The sequence below is a fragment of the Talpa europaea genome (genome assembly GCF_964194135.1).
Source record: "Talpa europaea genome assembly, chromosome: 4".
Taxonomy (NCBI): domain Eukaryota; kingdom Metazoa; phylum Chordata; class Mammalia; order Eulipotyphla; family Talpidae; genus Talpa; species Talpa europaea.
The window spans coordinates 105,771,488-105,791,580 of NC_140070.1; the positions used below are offsets into that span (position 1 = coordinate 105,771,488).

At 37.0% G+C, this 20,093-nt stretch overlaps 1 protein-coding gene across 3 annotated transcripts in view; it reads right to left on the reverse strand.

Annotated features, from left to right (window-relative positions):
• The window catches only part of LRCH3 (leucine rich repeats and calponin homology domain containing 3), a gene marked incomplete at its 3' end in the record, with an annotated part of 97,840 nt that overhangs the window by 14,843 nt on the left and 62,904 nt on the right, over window positions 1–20,093 (reverse strand). For 2 of the 3 annotated variants that reach the window (XM_084231567.1, XM_084231566.1), the window contains exons 11-18: window positions 19,894–19,948; window positions 19,350–19,499; window positions 13,537–13,587; window positions 11,971–12,024; window positions 8,018–8,089; window positions 3,777–3,825; window positions 2,924–3,031; window positions 646–761 (exon numbers count right to left, since the gene is read on the reverse strand). In XM_084231567.1, coding sequence (XP_084087693.1) covers window positions 646–761; window positions 2,924–3,031; window positions 3,777–3,825; window positions 8,018–8,089; window positions 11,971–12,024; window positions 13,537–13,587; window positions 19,350–19,499; window positions 19,894–19,948 — 655 coding nt within the window. Of the gene's footprint in view, window positions 1–645; window positions 762–2,923; window positions 3,032–3,776; window positions 3,853–8,002; window positions 8,090–11,970; window positions 12,025–13,536; window positions 13,588–19,349; window positions 19,500–19,893; window positions 19,949–20,093 lie in introns of all 3 variants that reach the window. The other variant, XM_084231565.1, reaches the window with a different exon arrangement.

Here is a 20,093-nt window from a genome sequence, read left to right on the forward strand (position 1 = left end):
TTATTTCATTGGAAATCAAGATAAAAAGCAAGTAACTTAAATGCCACAATCCTTAGTTTATTCTTTAAAGTCAATAACTTAAGGAGATTAAATATTTATGTACAGCAGCCAGACAACAGTGGTGCAAAGTACAGGAGAAATTAATACACAATGTTGTGATTTTTTTTTTTTTTTGGTGGGACCCTCACTGGTGGCCGGGGATTGAACTGGCGCTGCAGAGGCTGCGGGCAGCCTCGCAACCCAGCGCTCAACTGCTGCGCCACCAGGGGAGGGCCTGATTGTGTTTTTTTTTTACACAAAACAACACAAACCTCGATTCTCTTTGAATTCCAAAACAAATAAACACCATATATGAGTGATAGGTATATATGTACATACATATAAATATTATAACAAAGGCAGAAAAAAATTTTAAGTGAGTAAGGCCAGGGATTGAACTTCACAGAATCCTCTCATTTTCCTAGTCAACAGCTGAAAAGAATTCCTTTGTAGCAATTTTTTTTACATTCATTTCACAATAGGCAGCACAACACTCACTGGGCACTTCATTCTACTAAAAAGTATAAATCAAATGAATGCGTGATTGTAGGATATGGGCTACAGCAATACCACTGAAAAAGTGTAGTTCAAAGGTAATGTACATACTTTCCGTAGTTGATCTATTAATTCCAGCTCTTCTTCTCTTTGTCTTGAGTTCTGTCTTGTTACTGAATCTGTAGAATCACTGATAGGTGCAGAAGACGAAAGGGGTGAAGCAAGACCTAAAAAAATATTAATATGTAAGACAGAAAGATGACTGCCAATGTTGGAATAATATTCAGTTTGCCTAATTATAGCTTCATTTTTATATTTTATTTTTTTAAAGATTTATTTATGTATACAAGAACTAGGATACAGGCCAGAGGTGTGGGGGGGTGAGAAGATTCACCAGAGACAGAGTAGGGAACAGAACAGGCAGACCAACTAAAATACACTGCTGAGGGGAGCAGCGGGCGAGACAGGAGAGGTCTGCCGCACCATGTGGGTTGCTCTCTGGCCAGCCTGGGATTGAACTTGTGCTGCAGAGGCTGCGGACAGCTTTATTTATTTTTAAAATTTATTTATTTATTTTTTATAGAGGCATGTTTTATTTATTTATTTGTTTGTTTCTTTGTTTATACATGCACTGGGTACAGTCAGAAGCGTGGGAGGGTGAGAGAATTCACCAGAGCCAGAGCAGGGAGCAGAGCAGGCAGAAGGACCAAAGTACACTGCTGAGGGGAGCAGCGGGCGGCAGGAGAGGTCTGCGCGCCATGTGGAACCCTCCTCCGGTGGCCGGGGAGCAGCCGGGGATCGAACCGGCGCCGCAGAGGTCGCCGGCAGCTTCGCAACCCAGCGCTCAACCGCTGCGCCACCGGGGAGGCCCTGCGGACAGCTTTATAATGTGGTGCCCCCTTGTGCCACCAGGGAGGCTCTGGCATTATCTTTTCAAGCTCTATCCATGTTGTCTCAAATGGCATGAGTTCGTTTTTTTTTTTATCACTGTGGCTCAACTACTTTTGATTGTTTAATTATATCCATGTGAAAATGTTTTTATTGAAAAGTAACACACATACAGAAAATTATACTGATCATAAGCATATAGTTCAATTAATTATCATCACAAAATAGATACAACCAGATCAATAAATGCAACCCTAACAACACCCTGAAGCCCCTCTTATGTTCCCTGACCATCAGTACGCAAAAGTTATTTCTACCCTCACAAGATTCTAACTCATCTTGACTTTTAATATCACAAATTAGTTTTGTCTAATTTTGAACTAACTATAAATGAAGCCATACTCTATGTATATAGGCTCTTGTGTCTGACGTCTTTTGATTAACAATACAAGATTTATCCATGTTAGACAAATTAATTTGTTCATTTTTATTGCTTATAAGGTATCTCAAGTAACACATCACAATTATTTATTCATGCTACTGTTGATGGATAATCTGTCTGGGACTATTATGTATAGAATTGTTATAAATATTCTTATACATATCTTTTGGTATACATGTGTACATATGTCAGAAGGAAAATTACTTTTCATAGGGCATAGAAATGTTCAACATTAATAGATAATATAAACAGTTTGCAATAAATTTGCAATCCCACCAGCAGTGTGTCTCTACTTTGATTTCAAATCTCACCAAGAGTATATCTAGCACTAACATTAAAAATAGTTATTTTGGACTTGAGATGTGGGGGGCTAGGCAGAAATTTGTCATATTAACTAAAAATCATGAGCCTATATAGACTGAGAAAAAAAAAAAAGATTCAACCTTTAAATATAAAAAAATAGGGTCTCCCTGGTGGTGCAAGGGGTTAAGATGCAACCTATGAAGCTATCCACAGCCACTGCAGCACGAGTTCGATCTCCGGCGAGGGAGGTACCCACATGGCTGAGCAGATCTCTCCCAACTCACCCGCTGCTCCCCTCAGCAGTGTATTTCACTCAGTCTGCCTGTTCTGCTCCCCACTCTGTCTCTGATGAATCCTCTCACCCCCACACCTCTGGCCTGTACCTCAGTTCGTATATAAATAAATAAATAATCTTTAAAAAAAAAAAAAAAGCTTTTATCAATGAAAAAAAAAAAAAAAAGCTCATGACAGAGAAGAGAAATATTCTCTAAAGCCCTATTCTCTAAAACACTAAAGGACACGGCGTAAACCTGTTCAAATACTCCATAACCCGCTTTTAGGGGGTACTAAGACATCTAATTAAAACAAATTCAAACAAGAGTCTCTTAATGTAACCTCACCAACAAACAGTGTTTAGTCTTTGTCAAGATGACATCTCAGGGTAGATGTTTAAGCATAAACAGGCAATGTCATTTAATAAAGTGTCCCTCTCCCCCTTACAAGCCCTTACAAATCACCCACCTCACTACCACCTACCTTTATTTGTTTCTGCCCTGACAGCTGATCGGAAAAGGAAGCTTTCAGGTCGTTGTGGCTGGTTTCTCTGGGCAGTAGCAGGAAGAGAATATGCAGGGGAATGATGAACTAAACAGCATGGAACATTAAAATAAGATAAAGGAGGTATAAAATAAATTAAACAGAACTGCAGACATACATTATAAAAGTTCAATAAATAACAAGAAAAAAACAATCTTGGCAATGATGTAAAATATTAATTGCTTATTGATATAAAATCTGGTACAGAAAAGAACTGAAAGAACAGCCATTTGATGTATTTTTGCATGTTACTTTTGATAATAAAGGAAGAACAAATATTAATATATTGAATACAGTCTCTTACAGATCTATGCCCTTCTAGCTCCCATTCATTTGTTCATATAGAAGGGGTGAGGAGTTGAATTGTTGAATTGAAAAATGGAAAATATGCAGATAGTTTCCAATTTTGTGTTTGATTTCCCACCTCAGGAAAGGAAACCAAAGCTATCTAGAAGTAATTATTCAGGAAATTTTTGGTAAACAATTATAATCTTGATATGGTTTTTTTTTTTTTTTTAGAGGCATGTTTTATTTATTTGTTTGTTTGTTTGTTTGTTTTGTTTATACATGCACTGGGTATAATCAGAAGCACGGGACGGTGAGAGAATTCACCAGAGCCAGAGCAGGGAGCAGAGCAGGCAGAAGGACCCAAGTACACTGCTGAGGGGAGCAGCCGGGGATCGAACCGGCGCTGCAGAGGCTGCGGGCAGCTTCGCAACCCAGCGCTCAACCGCTGCACCACCGGGGAGGCCCAATCTTGATATGGTTTTTAATGCACCTTTGTGTCTATTACCTGTTTCTGATGTAGGTGAACTTGACACAGTATTAGATCTGTCATTATTCTGCAAAGAAACAGAGATATATGAATTATTCTTATTTAAGAAGAGGTACTTTCCACATTTATGGTAACTTTGGGATTATAAAAGATAAAAACCATGTAGCTGTTCTTCAAAATAAAGTCTCGAAGTAAGATGGTATATGAATTTTGCATGTTTTTAAAAACAAGAGTTTTTATTTAGTACTACAGAATTCAAGGGTTATATAATGCATTCTTTAAAGATAGTTCCATTATAAAAAGGCCTTTCCTATGACTAAAAATCATATGTAAGGCAGAAAATTTTACTGAGAAAATAAAATTTCACTTTATACTAGTATTTTTCTGTTATAGTTACTAAAGTATTTATCCCCCTCTAGAGAATAAAATTTAATGTGTTAAGAAAATGAAGAATATCAAACTTAGTCCAATCAAACATTCGTAACATTCCAGTTAGGAAATAAGGGTTTTAAAGGTGATAGATAGCTGTATTTCCAAGTTCAAGTGTTTAAGTACAAGTTTCAATTCATTGACCAAAGGAGGAAGAGGTAGATAACTAGCAAAAGTTTACCTGAAAAAAGGAAATGCAGTTAAGGAGGAGTAGAATCAAGGAAAGCTAGAATAACATCAACTATATTTCAGGCCTTGAAATCTAGTTATGTATACTCAGTAATTCAAATATAATTTTATATGATAACTAAAGACACTTTTGAATCAACAGAATCACACACCTCCACACCCCCATACCACTGCTCCCATGTTTTTTTCCCTTTCTTTTGGTTTTATTATTTTCAGAATCTCACTATGAGTTGGGTCAGATGAAATTTATGATGATGGGTAATTTAAACTGCTAAAATAACAATGGAGCCATGCTGTTGAGAAAATTCTTGGACTGATCTAGAAGACAAATTTGTGGAAATAGTTCCTTAGTTTGATATTCTTAGGTTATGAATCAAGAATTAAAAAATAAAATGTGCCAATGAGTGAAGCGGTGTATTGTCTTGTTCTGTACAAAAGCAAAAATAGTTCATCAAGTTTATAGAGAGCAATGAACTAAGATGTTATGAAGAAATGTAAATTTAATTTAAGGGCCTCCCTGGTGGTGCAAGGGGTTAAGACGCAACCTATGAAGCTATCCGCAACCTCTGCAGCATGAGTTCGATCCCCAGCCGGCCAGGAAGCAAACCACATGGCGCAGCAGACCTCTCCTGACTTGCCCCCTGCTCCCTTCAGCAGAGTACTTCGGTCAGTCTGCCTGTTCTATTCCCCGCTCTGTCTCTGCTGAATCCTCTCACCTCCCACACCTCTGGACTGTACCCCAGCTATTGCATGCATGCATAAATAAATCTTTTAAAAAAATAAATTTAATTTAAAATAAGCAACAGCAACTAGTAAAAGGAACAGGCAACTGAGGCAAAAGTCGATTATCTTTATAAGGAAACAGAAGACTATCCTTATTTTCAAGGAATATGAGTTATGAAGAAAGAAGTCAAGGATAAAGACTTGTTTAAGGATCAATGGCTGAAATAGAAAAACATGAAGAGTACAGATTATGCCAGAGGTAGAAGAAAAATATTTAAAAAAAATTTAAAAACCTATTTGGTAGGAGTTTGAGTAGGAGTTTAAACATATTAAAGAATAAAATGGTAACAGGCAGCTCTACTAGATGAGATGAAGTGAAATAAATTCCACTGAATGGCAGCAAATGTTCTCTAAGTCCACAAGCATCAAAAGATAACATACAATTGACTGTAATAAAAAATAAAGCCACAACAGAGATGACTTATAAAATGATGGCTTTTAAAATGTACTTTTACTGAAGATCTAAATCTAAGTGATTTGTATTCTAGGATAGAAAAATAATGAGTTCTGGGTCTCCCCAGTGGCGCAGCAGTTGAGCGCTGGGTTGCAAAGCTGCCCGCAGCCTCTGCAGCGCCGGTTCGATCCCCAGCTGCTCCCCGGCCACTGGAGGAGGGTCCTGCATGGCGCCCAGACCTCTCCTGCTGCCCACTGCTCCCCTCAGCAGTGTACTTCGGTCCTTCTGCCTGCTCTGCTCCCTGCTCTGTCTCTGGTGAATTCTCTCACCCTCCCGTGCTTCTGACTGTACCCAGTGCTTGTATAAACAAACAAATAAATAAATAAATCTTTTTTTTTTTAAAGAAAAAGAAAAATAATGAGTTCAAATCACTCTGAGATCATCAACTATCTTTGAGATAGTACTCTTGGAGAAGTGAGGGCAAAAGAGAGTTAAGAAATAATCTCAAACACTGACATGAACTCAACTTTAAGCCTGGTTAAGAAACAAAAGAAATAAAATCATGCTTATAGTGTATACCTACTCTAAAGTAATTGGGATACCAAAAAAATACCCAGATCTCTTTAATCATTTTATAGTGCAGCAGGTATGATAATTGACAAAAAGAAAGTTAGATTCATCACACAATTCTTTGCACACCCAGATTTGGCCTGTCTCGACTGTGATTCTCTGGGAGACAATAAGCCCCAACACTCTAAGGTATCAATGAGTGTAATGAATTCAGTTCTCTCCTACCCATCTAGAATGCCTTCTTGGGTGTATAACTTCAAATAATTTTCTGTATTGTAATTCAAATAAAGAACACCTAGCTAAGAAAGGCTAGCAAGGCGTTAATACTGAAGAAAATTATAAATAAAGCTTTATTTATCTTTATAACAAGAGACAAGGTTTACAGATGTTATAAAGTTGGAGTCAGTATTTAGAAGGACATGATGCAAGAATCTGAAAGTATTCTGATAAATTACAGAAATAAAAATATTCAAAAAACAAAATTAAGTATTTAGGAGAATAAAAGATACACGATGTGGAAATTAATTATCACTTAGGAGTATAACTATCTGAGTGGTATGGTGGCCATTAAGTAAAATAAATACCAAAACGGAAAAAGCCAAGCTAATACTCAGAGTTAGTTAGACATGTGAAAACCCTTCTTTCATGCTCAGTACCAGACAGGTTCTAATGAACGCTACACTTCAAATCAGGGGCTCTGAAGCTAAAATGCAAGGCAGAGAACTTAGGAAAGTTCATAAGGACTGACAGGCTGGGAAAGCACATAAAAGGATTAGAGTTTATTTAGGGAGCAGAGAGGGGTGGCATCGTTACTGTTTTCAAATACAAAGATTTTTTTCATAAAGACTCTAAATAACTAGAAAATCACCACACTGGAAAGGAAAAAAGAAACAAATGTAAACCACAGAGGACAGATAAACAGAGGAAACTTCTTAACAGTGAGAATTATTAATACAAGTACAGGGCCTCCCTGGTGGCAGGAGGGGTTAAGAAGCAGCCTGTGAAGCTGTCCACAGCCTCTGCAGCATGAGTTTGATCCCCGGCCAACCAGGGAGCAGCCCACATGGCACACCTCTTCTGTCTCGCCCGCTGATCCCCTCAGCGGTGTACTTCGGTCAATCTGCCTGTTCTGTTCCCCACTCTGTCTCTGGTGAATCCTCTCACCCCTAACACCTCTAGGCTGTACCCCAGCTCTTATATTCAAAAATAAATAAATCTTAAAAAAAAAAATACCAGTGTAGTGTGAACCCAGATATGACAGAGACAGCAGCCAAAGTATACAGGTGCCTGTAGGCCATGTTAAGAAGTTTGCACTTTATTCTACCATATAATGCCACTAAAGAGTAGTTTTGAAGGCCCAAAAGTCTTCAAAAAGTAAAATACTGCAGGTTCTTCATTTAGTCTTGTAGGTCTTATGATCTTCAGAGCAACTATTCAACTGTTTTGTGAAGTGCAAAAGTCGCCATAGATATTACATAAACATATGGGAGTAGCTGTTTGCCTATAAAACTATTTTTAGAAATAGGTAGCCGAGGGGCCATAGTTTGCTGAACCCCTATTGTAGAGGGTTTTGGCAGTAACAGTTGTGGGGAACAGGAATCAAATTATTTTACATGCACATTAGGTAACAGAGCTAAATTAATAATTTACGACCAAAAAAACCTCTGATAAAAAAATTCGAACATTGCAAACAGACTATGAATATAAAGAATTAACACACCCTATTTAAACTAACAAGTGAAATTAATGTAAACTCAAACTGTTTGATAAACTGAGATATATTTCATGCAATGCTAGATTCCAGATAACTGCTAGATCAGTCCACTGGAAAACTTAGGACTTTCTTTAAAAATCCCTCCCATAGTTCCTAGTGAATTACAATAACAAGAGATACCTTAAGAGGCACGAAGGCAGAAGACTGAGGCAGCATAGCAGCACAGCCCACTTGATTCAACCCTGTCAGCGACTAAATAGCAAAAGAGAAAGAAGAAACAGGCAGTATTTTTGTTAGCAACTGTCAGGGAGGCAGGCAGGCAGGCAGGCAGCTGGCTGGTCAAGAGTCTGGTCAGTAAAATTAGAAGAGGAAAGGAAATTGACAACTTTCAAAATGTTTACTAATGTCACTGATAGGGCAAAAAGAATATTTGGGGAAAAACCCCCAAAATTTATAAAGCAGTTTTTCTATCTCTACAATTCAAAATATTTTAATACCTCATATCATATTAAGCAGGAAATGAAAAGCATGATTTGTTAAAAATGGTTCTGAGTAGAAACTCAGAACATCAGTATCTTTCAGCAAAACAGTTCTAAAAATGAGTGAGTCCTAGAATGGTCTCATGACAGAGAAACTAATCCAGTCAAAGAGTGCATTTTAACTGAGCAGAAAGAGTATAAGAACAATTTTTTAAAAATATTAATCCAAATTAGATTTATTATAATTCAATAATGTTTCTGACGTGAGAAGCCAGGACATAAGGATTCCGCAACATACCTTAAGAATAAACCAGCATTTTCTTTGTGCCTTTGTGAAAGTCCAAATGACCTCTAAGAGGGTAAGTGGAATTTTCTTTTACTTTGAATCCTTCATCTTTTCACTAATCTACGTACAACTAGTTAGATCTATGTTAGAGATGTAACTAGAGATAAGAAGCTAGAATCTATTGTGTTGAATTATAGGTAAATGCTGCTCAATATATGACAATATTTTCATTTGGTGAAAAGAGGAAATCAGAGTAGGCAGGACTTTCACAAGGGCATAGCATAAGACTGTACTTTAAATTTAATAAATGCTAAAGGCTTAAAGATATTAAAGCCTTTACAAGTTAAATAGATACAAAAATTTAAACCAGGATCACAAATATTTGAATTGTGGGATAAATAACAAACATGTGGGAGTTTACAAGTTAGATGGCCAGCACAATAAGCTGCATTCTTAAATGAGAGCTGATAGATAGCCATGTCTTTTTTTTTTTTTTTAAAGCACGTAGCACACACTGCAACATAATCTATCTTGAGGTAGAAAAAAGTAAAGTAGCAATGTACCAAAGAAAAAGAATGTGACAACATACGCTGTGTATGCTTCACCTATTTAGATTCTGGCCTGCCTTAAAATTGATTACACTGGAATAACTGCTAATCCAGTATAAATGAATGCTTATGTTATATAAATTTGTTATAAAAAAGGCTAGAAGTCACTATAATCTGTAAAAAAAAAAAAAAGGAAAGGAAAAATGGCAAGTAGTGAAATGAACCTCCACAGTTTTTAGTACCCAGAAATGGGATAGAGATGCTGGTGGGAGAGAGATGAAAGCACATAAGCCAGAAGGGCAGCTCTAAGAGAATTCAGTGTAAATGATATTAAATGTTACAAATACTTATTTCAAGCCTATATATTTCAAGGTCTTTAAAACAAATTCGACATTACAGCATCAGACCTTTTCATCATGAAACAATTTACTGAGCAAGTATTAGGTGCACAGCATTTATGTGCTCATTCAGGAAATATTTATTAAGTACGTAATATATCCCAGGAACAAAGACAGGGACTGAGTACACATATGTAAATGAAACAGAGACTATCCCTGTGCCCATGATGCTTAGAGTCTAGCAGTCTAGTAAGGGAGAAATATAAAACAATAACCACCTATCTAAAATACTATGAAGAGGGGCCTCCCCGGTGGCGCAGCGGTTGAGCGCTGGGTTGCGAAGCTGCCCGCGGCCTCTGCGGCGCCGGTTCGATCCCCGGCTGCTCCCCGGCCACCGGAGGAGGGTCCCACATGGCGTGCAGACCTCTCCTGCCGCCCGCTGCTCCCCTCAGCAGTGTACTTCGGTCCTTCTGCCTGCTCTGCTCCCCGCTCTGGCTCTGGTGAATTCTCTCACCCTCCCGCGCTTCTGACTGTACCCAGTGCATGTATAAACAAACAAACAAACAAACCAGCAAACAAATAAATAAAAGCATGCCTCTATTAAAAAAAAAAAAAATTAAAAAAAAAAAAAAAAATAAAATACTATGAAGAAAAAATAACAGCAGAGACATAAATTTGATTTTGGGGTAAGGGGTTACAGATAAAACACATTAAAGATGACAGATGAGTAGTAATTAACCAAGGACTATATGGAGGGAAGGAGAGAAAGTCATGCAGAAGGAATAGCATTTGCAAAAGACCTGAGGGAGGAAAGCACTTGCTCTATTTGAAAAGCTGAAAAAAATACTGGTATAGTGTGAACCCAGAGAATGACAGATGAACAGCAGCCAAAGTATACAGGTGCTTGTAGGCCATGTTAAGTTTAGACTTTATTCTACCATTCAAAGTCACTGAAGAGTAATTTTTGGACACTATTTGGCATATAAAACTATGTGAGATATGGTCATTGCTTAGAAAGGCCATCTAATTTAGGTGAAATAACTGTGTGTGATATGTGCATTTTGAAAATAGTTGAAGGTCATTTCAAATTTCATGCTAAAGAGATTCTGCTGTTATTTCTCTAAATTCTACTTTTTTCTTGACAAAAAAAGTCTGGGCACTCAGATGATTTACTACATATGTAATTAAATCTCATCTTTAGTTTTCTAAAATTGTCTTCAATTATAATGGCAGGCAGTACAGCATGGTGTTTAATGCCTTTTCTCAAGTCAGCTAGATCTAGATTTAAACCCAACCTTGTACTTGCTAGCTATGTGACCCTGTACAAGTCACATTCAAGACAAAACATTCTGTGCCTCAGGAGTCATTTGTAAAATGGTGATAAATTTAATCTTAACTCTAAGGTTGCTGCAAGGAGTGAATGAGATAATTCTGGTTAAGTTTCTAAATCATCAAAGGCACTCAATATTTTTCTGCATTTATTTAAACTATAACTTGCTTCTCATATTAATTAACTTCCACTGAAATTCCAGAGGCCGGTGGTTGTATTTATCAATAAGACTGCCAGTTAAAATGTGCTGAATCCATCTCCAAGGAAATACGGATTGCACAATACACAGAAATTTTAATAGACAATGGAAGTTTATGTAATAGGAATGTCATGCTGAAGTATATAGTTCATGCAGTATGTGCAATGGTGGACTAGCACATAAGACAGGGATTGCTATAGACAGATTTTTTTTTTTAATGGTAAGTTTTCAATACTACTGTAAAAAAACATAAAACATGATGGAGAATCATGTAAATGATTAGAATTTTTTCACAAGGCTGATAAAAGACTTTCAATAAAGTTTTCTTGTTATATTCATGTTCAGTTACTGAAATAGGCAATGAAAAAAAACCAATGTTAAAAACTATCAGTATATAGCATTCAAAGTTAGTGTTTTCCTGAGCTCAAAAAATGGGAATGGAGAGATAATCCTGAGATGTAGGTTTTTTGTTTTTTGTTTTTTTTTTTAGGTCAAGGATTTTCAGTAGCTTAAAATAGATAAAATAGGATGCCAAATATAGTTGTATAATTAACATTATAGAGGGAGGGAATCCATTTAACACACAGATGACTCATGAGTCAGACTAATAATTAATAAAATAAGTGCATCTGGAATTAGATATGACATTTAAAAAATAATATAATACATCTGCTCCTCCCAAAAGACATACAATGCCAACATAGTTCTCAATGCAAATATTTTACTTTTGGCAGGACTAACAAAGACACTGAATCCTAACTGCAGAACACTGAAATACTGGGTAAACCATAAATAGTAATGTAGGAAACAGTTGTAGCTGTTTGTAAAGTATTTAGTAATGATGTTTATCATGTTTTATGGTATTTAGCAAATTTCAGAATGTAAAGTATAATAGCTATTCTTCAATTTTTAGATCCAGCAATGTAAAACTCAATTTTGGGCAAGGCTCTTACCACTAACAAGGCACTATCATCAGTGTGCTGAGACCTTCTGGATGGAAAGTGACACTGGAGAGGTGAAGAAAAATGAAGCAATGTCAAAAATAAACTATGCATACACACAATGTATTCTGCAAATACACACATAAGCAGAGAGACATATTAAGACATACTTGGGAAGATGCTGACATATGAGACCATATTCATAATCATTTGGAATTCATGTACCCTAATAGCTAATATGTTGATTTTAAGTAATGATTTTCTTCCAAAGAGCTCAACACCTTCAAATATGATCTTACTGCCTAAAAACTTTCTAAATCAAAAAGGGAAAAGGGATTATTCTCTGTTCACAGATAAGAAAGCTGAAGTACAGATGAGTAATAACATAAAGAATTTGTGGTCATTTCGTGAGTCAGTGACAAATTAAAAGCAATACATCCAAAATCATGATTTCTAGTTTAGGCATCTCTTCATTACCTTTCTTACAAAAAACATAAGCATATAATTGGAAATTTTTAAAGTGTACTTAAGAAGTTGTACATTTTTCCTGAGAAGTTTTGGTTTTCAGAAAATGATTTACTCCAGAATGACCATAAAGAAGGTACTGCTGGAGTAAAAAAGGAGTGTACTAACTTACCAAATTTGGTTGTCAAAGGTTTGTACAGAATTATTACTACGTGAAAAAAGACTGAAAATGCTTGAGTGAATCTTTCAAGTATTATAGCAATACATAAGTCCTCCAATAAATAAAAAGTAGTTATTATATGTCTGTCAATATTTTAAGAACTCTTTTATATTGAATAGTTAACGTTTTAAATACATCTTACCATTCTGGAAACACTATGCTTCAAAAACATTGTGCTGAAAATTGATGCTTGTAAAGTCCCATTTGCTAGAATCTCAAATAACTTATTTTATAAAAAGCAAAGTCAAAATTCACATGAAATAATGTCTTTATACATTTTTTAAGGAAGTAATGACCATAAATTGAAAAAATGAGAAGGCAAAGATAAAGGAAAGTGGCTAATGAGAAAGCCAAATTCAATAAAAACATTTATTTAGTAAGCTTTATTTTGACAGATCAAAATAGGTCCTTAAATTTTTAAAAGGTTGAACAATTAATTTTAACTTGTAATGATCATGTACTACTTAATAATATAAGACTAATGCATACAAAGTATAATTGAAACATGAAACTTAGGAAATGAGCACTAAAGCTGAAATACCTTTTATGTTTAATAACAATAACATTCACCCATGTCAAATACAGCTACCATGACTATCTCTCATTACATAGTATGCTTTGAAAATGGAGAGATGATACATCTGGTCGGAGTGGTGGAGAGACATAAATACTCTCCAGATGAATGTGTATAGAATTAAAAAGCCTCTATCTATGAATTCTGATAAATTCTCTGGCCTGTGTCTTCTTCCTATAAGAAGAATTTTGTGACAGGGAGTGGGGGAGAAAATGGCAATATTTTGATCACTGGAAACACATGATAATCACATGCAAAATGTTTCATTTCCATTGTAATAACAAATACTTCCAAAGAAAAGGTGATTATATAGACTTACCTCATCATCAAAGTGTGGTTGTTGTTTTTGTGGACTTTGTGACGCTTTTTGCTGTATATTCCCCACCCCCCAAAAAAAGGGAAGTTAGTTAGAATCTTGAATACTGGAAATGATACAATCTATTTCCTAATATAACTACTCACATTAATTTCTGTATCTTTTGCATATGATACTGTTCTAGACTTACTGGTTAGAAGATATTGCTCTTTCCTTTTAAGTAGCTTACAATTTAAATGCAGGAAAGCAATAAAATGACACAATACTTTCATATGGCTATAAGCATCTATAAATAGAAATTTGAAAAACTTATACATACACATATATAAACACATTCACAGTCAGAGTGGTGATCTTTCACTATATGCTTGCTAAGAAATTATTCTCTCTTCCTCTAAGGGCTTCAGGAATCAATCTGATGCTAAGAGCTTTATCTTTTTCCTATAAATGAAATCTCAGGTTTGTATTTTCAACTGCCCATGGAAACTCTCTACTTGGAAACTTTACTGTCACCTCAATTTCATCATATCCAAAGCATACACACAAATTCCTATACTAACTGGCCCATTCCCCAAATTTGCTCATTTATGTTAATACATCAAATAATAATAACACCTGTGTACAGTGTTTTTATAATGTGTTCCTCTGCACAGTATCTCACATAATTCTTCTTACTCTTGGAAGTAAACAAATATCACAAATATAGTCATTTAAAGATGACAAAATTGAGAAGAAAAGAGATTAAGTGCTATGTGCAAGGTCACAAATTTGGTAAGTAGCACAGCTGAGATTTGCACCTATGCCTTCTGACTCTAAATCCTATTCTTTTTTTTTTTTTTTTTTTTTTTTTTTTTTTTTTTTTTTATTTAAATTGCTATTAAGTTTTTTTTTTTTTTTTTTAAGATTTATTTATTTATTTATACAAGCACTAGGTACAGTCAGAAGCGCGGGAGGGTGAGAGAATTCACCAGAGCCAGAGCGGGGAGCAGAGCAGGCAGAAGGACCGAGGTACACTGCTGAGGGGAGCAGCGGGCGGCAGGAGAGGTCTGCGCGCCATGTGGGACCCTCCTCTGGTGGCTGGGGAGCAGCCGGGAATCGAACCGGCGCCGCAGAGGCTGCGGGCAGCTTCGCAACCCAGCGCTCAACCGCTGCACCACCGGGGACGCCCCTCTAAATCCTATTCTTTCCACAATGCTAGACTAGCACTGAAATCATTCTTTTAACCTCAATATCTTGCTTTGGGGCCTTTTATCCCACTCATCTTCAATGACTTATTCAACATCCACTACATATTTATGTACAAGGCATAATACTTCTCTTGGAATCTCCCCTATAGCAAATTTATAAAATCCAATGTGGTGGTAGGAGGCACAGCACTCACCATACTAATTAATTAGGCACATCCATAATAATTCTGGAATACCTAATATTTAATAATTAAATATTACACATGAGGCAACTAAAGACACACACTTTCCAAAAGTTAAGCATATACTGAGTAGCAAAACTAGATGCAAATTTCTGACCCGGAGCACTTTCTGTTAATACTGTCTCTCCTTTAGAATTCTCAGAAACCACCTAGTTTTATGCCCTCATTGTGTATCGTACCCTAATTATTGCAATTACTTTCTAATTCATTTTCTTCTTTCTAACACATTCTAACATGAGTAGATTAGCTTTTCATTCTTTGTCTCGGGTTTTTCTTTTGCTTTACAATTTATTCTCTTGTGCTTAATAGATCAAGATTCAGCTCTAGGGGGTCCTCCCTGGTAGTTCTAGGAGTTAAGTCTCAGCACTATGAAGCAATCCACAGCCACTGCAGCATGAGTTCAATCCCCAGCCAGGGAGCTAACCCATATGGCGCAGCAGATCTCTCTTATCTTGCCCACTGCTCCCCTCAGCAGTGTATTTCAGCCTGTCCTGCTTACCACTGTCTCGGGTGAATCTTCTCACACCTCACACCTTTGGCCTACACCCCAGTTCCTGTATGCATAAATAAATAAATCTTTAAAAAAAAAAGATTCAGTTCTAATCTGAAATTTCATTAATGTGATTAGCTCTTACTAGCTTATGATTTCTACACAAGGCAAGCTAAATGACTTAATACATGTAAAATGTATAGGACAGTACTGAGACTACAGTAAGAACCAGCTATGATTATTTACTGAGAGTCAGTACAGCACTATGGTGACAGAGTAGGGTTTGGAGGCAGCCTGTCTTGAATTGAATTCTTGCTCCACCACTTATGAGCTGAGTATTTAACCCTAGGCAAGGTGTTATTTTCTTTTGAGTATTAAAGCTCATTATCATGGGCCTGACATGTTTGAGTATTTATAATAAGAGTATTTATAATGTGTATAGTACTTAAAGAAGATGGTCTTCAATTTATGAAACACAAGAGAGAGGCACTCGGGGAACAAGACAGATTCTTTCATTAAATCATTCAGTTAACAAATATTTACTGAGGGGCCTCCCTGGTAGCACATGGGGTTAAGACGCAACCTATGAAGCTTTATGCAGTCACTGCAGCACGAGTTCGATCCCTGGCCAGGGAGCTATCCACATGGTGCAGCAGACCTCTCCTGACTCACTCGTTGCTCCCCTCAGCAGTGTATTTCAGTCAATCCACCTGTTCTGTTCCCAACTTTGTTTCTGGTGAATCCTCTCACCCCCGAAACCTCTGGCCTGTATCCCAGTTCTTGTATGTATAAATAAATAAATCTTTTAAAAAAACACAAACTAATATTTACTGAGCTTTACAATGGGCTAGACTCTAGCAGGGACATAGCAGTGATAAACAAGGCATGGTATCTATCTTCATGATGTTTACAGATAAACTGGAGAGATATAAACAAATAAAAATACACATAGTTATGAAGAAAATATATCAAGGCAACTATAGAAGAAAAAGTCTGAAGTAATACAGGCAAAATAAACCCACACCAGGTTTTGGTGCAACTATAGAGGCTGAAAAATATTTAAAAAGAATATCAAGAGGGGTTGATAATTGAGAATGCAAAGAGAAAAGAAAGAATCAAAAGTGACATTAAAGCACTAATCCTGGGGTCCCGCAAATTTTTGGTATTCATTAGAATGAAAAAATTAAGAGAGAGGTTTGGATAACAATACATCTGTGTGGCTCTTTAAGCACTTTCACAACCTCACTGATCTTTACTAATGCACTGGAGATTGAGGAAATGGCAGCAGGACAGTAAAGTGGTATGTTTAATTACAAATTACCAATTAAGAGTAAGAGGTCACTGTCCTAAGACCAAGATAATCACTTCTGACTGTCCATCCATGCGAACCATTAATCTAATCACAAGCAGGGGCAGCTACATGACTTAGTCAAGATTCCTTACAGTTGATGAAATTCATATGGAACCAAAAAAACTTTGACTAGCCAAAGCACTGCTGACTAAAAAGGAGAATGGAGCTATCACATTTCTGGACTTCAAACTATACTACTAAGTCATAATCAAAACAGAATGGTACTGGAACAAACAGACATACAGACCAATGGACTCAAACAGAAAGCCCAGAAATAAAGCCACACGTATATGGACAACTAATCTCTGACAAAGGAACAAAGAATATGAAATGGAACAAGGACAGTTTGTTCAACAAATGGTGTGGGAAAACTGGACTACCACACGCAAAAGAATGAAACTAGGGCCTCCCAGGTGGCGCAGCGGTTGAGTGCTGGGTTGCGAAGCTGCCCGCGGCCTCTGCGGCGCTGGTTCGATCCCCGGCTGCTCCCCAGCCACCGGAGGAGGGTCCCACATGGCGCGCGGACCTCTCCTGCCGCCCGCTGCTCCCCTCAGCAGTGTACTTCGGTCCTTCTGCCTGCTCTGCTCCCCGCTCTGGCTCTGGTGAATTCTCTCACCCTCCCGCACTTCTGACTGTACCCAGTGCATGTATAAACAAAACAAACAAATATAATAAATAAATAAATAACAACATGCCTCTATTAAAAAAAAAAAAAAGAATGAAACTACACTACAACCTTACACCATGCACAAAAATAACTCAAAATGGATAAAAGAATTGAAAATAAGACCTGAAACTATAAAATATATAGAAGAAAATATAGGTAAAATACTACATGACATATGTCTCAGTAACATCTTTAAAGACTCATCTCCCAAAGCAAAGAAAGTGAAGAAAAAGATAAACAGCTGGGATTACAACAAACTAAAAAGCTTCTGTACAAGGAGTGGGAAGAGCACAAGTGTCTATGCTGAGGGTACATGGGTGGATTGGTGCTGGGAATTTCACAGGGATTATAACCGAGATGAGAAAGCATACTTTGTACAAAAATGAAGAATGATGTAAAAAATATATAAAACTGAAAAAAAAAAATGCTTCCGTACAGCAAAAGAGGCATTAGCCAAAACAAAGAGACACCCTACTGACTGGGAGAAAATTTTTGCACTCCATACAACTGATAAGGGACTGATGACAAAGATCTACAAAGAACTCATATGACTCAACAAAAACAAAGTACACAATCCAGTCAAAAAATGGCAGAAGAGCTAAAAAGACACTTCTTCCAAGAGGAAATGCAAATGGCCAACAGTATGTGAAAAAATGTTCAATATCCTTATAATCAGGGAAATGTAAATCCAAACCACAATGAGATACCACCTTACCACCAGTGAGAAAGGCACACGTTAAAAAAAAAACAGGAAACGGGCCACCTTGGTGGCGCGAGGGGTTAAGCGCCACACTATGAAGCAATCTGCAGCTTCTGTCTGTAGCACGAGTTCAATCCCCGGCCAGCCAGGGAGCAAACCACATGGTGCAGCAGACCTCTCCTGGCTTGCCTGCTGCTCCCCTCAGCAGTGTACTTCGGTAATTTGCCTGTTCTGTTGCCCACTCTGTCTCTGTCTCTCACCCCCTACAACTCTGGCCTGTCCCCCAGTTCTTGTATGCATAAATAAATAAATCTTTAAAAAAAACCCAGGAAACAACAAATGTTGGCATGGATGTGGAATAAAAGGAACTCTCCTACACTGCTGGTGGGAATGCAAACTGGTCCAACCACTATGGAAAGCTGTCTGGAGGTTCCTCAGTCTACTAAAAATGGAACTACCATATGACCCAGCAATTTCACTCCTAGGAATCTACCCAAAGGACATGAAAATATTAATTCAAAAGGATACCTGCACCCCTATGTTTACTGCAGCACTATTTGTAATAGGTAAGATATGGAAACAACTCAAATGCCCAAAAATAGATGACTGGATCAAGAAGATGTAGTATAGATACACAATGGAATACTATTCAGCAATCAAAAAAGATAAACTCATGCCATTGGCAGCAAAATGGATGGAGCTAGAAGGGATTATGCTCAGTGAAATAAGCCAGAATGAAAAAGAAAAAAAATAGGAGGGTTTCACTTATAAGAGGAATATAGGGGAACCAAATAAGAGATCAGGGAAAAAATAATTTAAAAAAAAAAATGGCAGGCAGCTGTACATCAGAGACATTCTACGAGGAGGGAAAGGGAGAAGGATCAGAACAGGGGAGGGAAAAGCACAGGGGACTATGGTGATGGTGCATGGGTGAATGGAGGGTGGGAATTCTATGCGGTCTACACCTGAGAGGAGAAAGCAAACACTGTACAAAAACAAACAACGATGTAAAATATATATAAATAAATTAATTTATTTTTTAAAAAAAGAAATTCCTTACAGTGAGAAAAAGGTGACATTTTAATTAACACAACAAAAGCCGACAGCCTCAGCAAAACAAATAAGCACTTACTTGTAAGGAACTTAAGGAATACCATTCAAAGAATTCAAAGGACTCACCTTGACAAAGTCCAAGACAGCATCTCTTTGAATCTGCTTGGTCCTTATTTTTTCCTCCTCATACTGTAAGGCGGCAAGTTGTGCCTCTCTGCGAGTACGCTCTACTAATTGTTCTCTTCTCCGATGAAATTCTAAGTCTGTATGTGATAACTAAAACAAAAATATCATTTTGCACAGGCAAGTGGGGATTAGGATCAGCTTATCAATATTCCTTATCAATTGAGGTACCTACTGCTAACTCAAACAACTTTTACTTTGCAGTCACCTTGGATTGCTTTAAATTTGTTTATTGCTAATCGTTCCCCCTCTTGGTTGTGTTCTTATATGTATTATAAGAAGCACTGCGTGAGTAAAGATTTTCTGTCTAGTTCTAAAAACACTGTCACATGTATCAGGTGCATGTTTTATTAACCAAATGTTTGAGAAGACAGGCAGCAAAGTTTCCAGACACCTGGCAATTAGTGGTCATTTTAATATTATAACAGATGAAAACTACCTTAGTTAAAAAATAAATAAAAACTAGGAACAGCAAAAACCAGATTACCTGATTGTGACCTGGTGTTAATGACAAGACTGAAGAAGATGGTTCAACTGGACCCCTGATCCAAAAAAGAAAAGGGAAGGATTCTTTGATAAAACAGACAAATATATAAAAGAGAAGTGAGATCTTACTGTTAATGTAGCTTTCTATTAATCAATAAGCAAACTGCCTAGTCAGCACCGAAAGATGAACTGCAGTTTGTA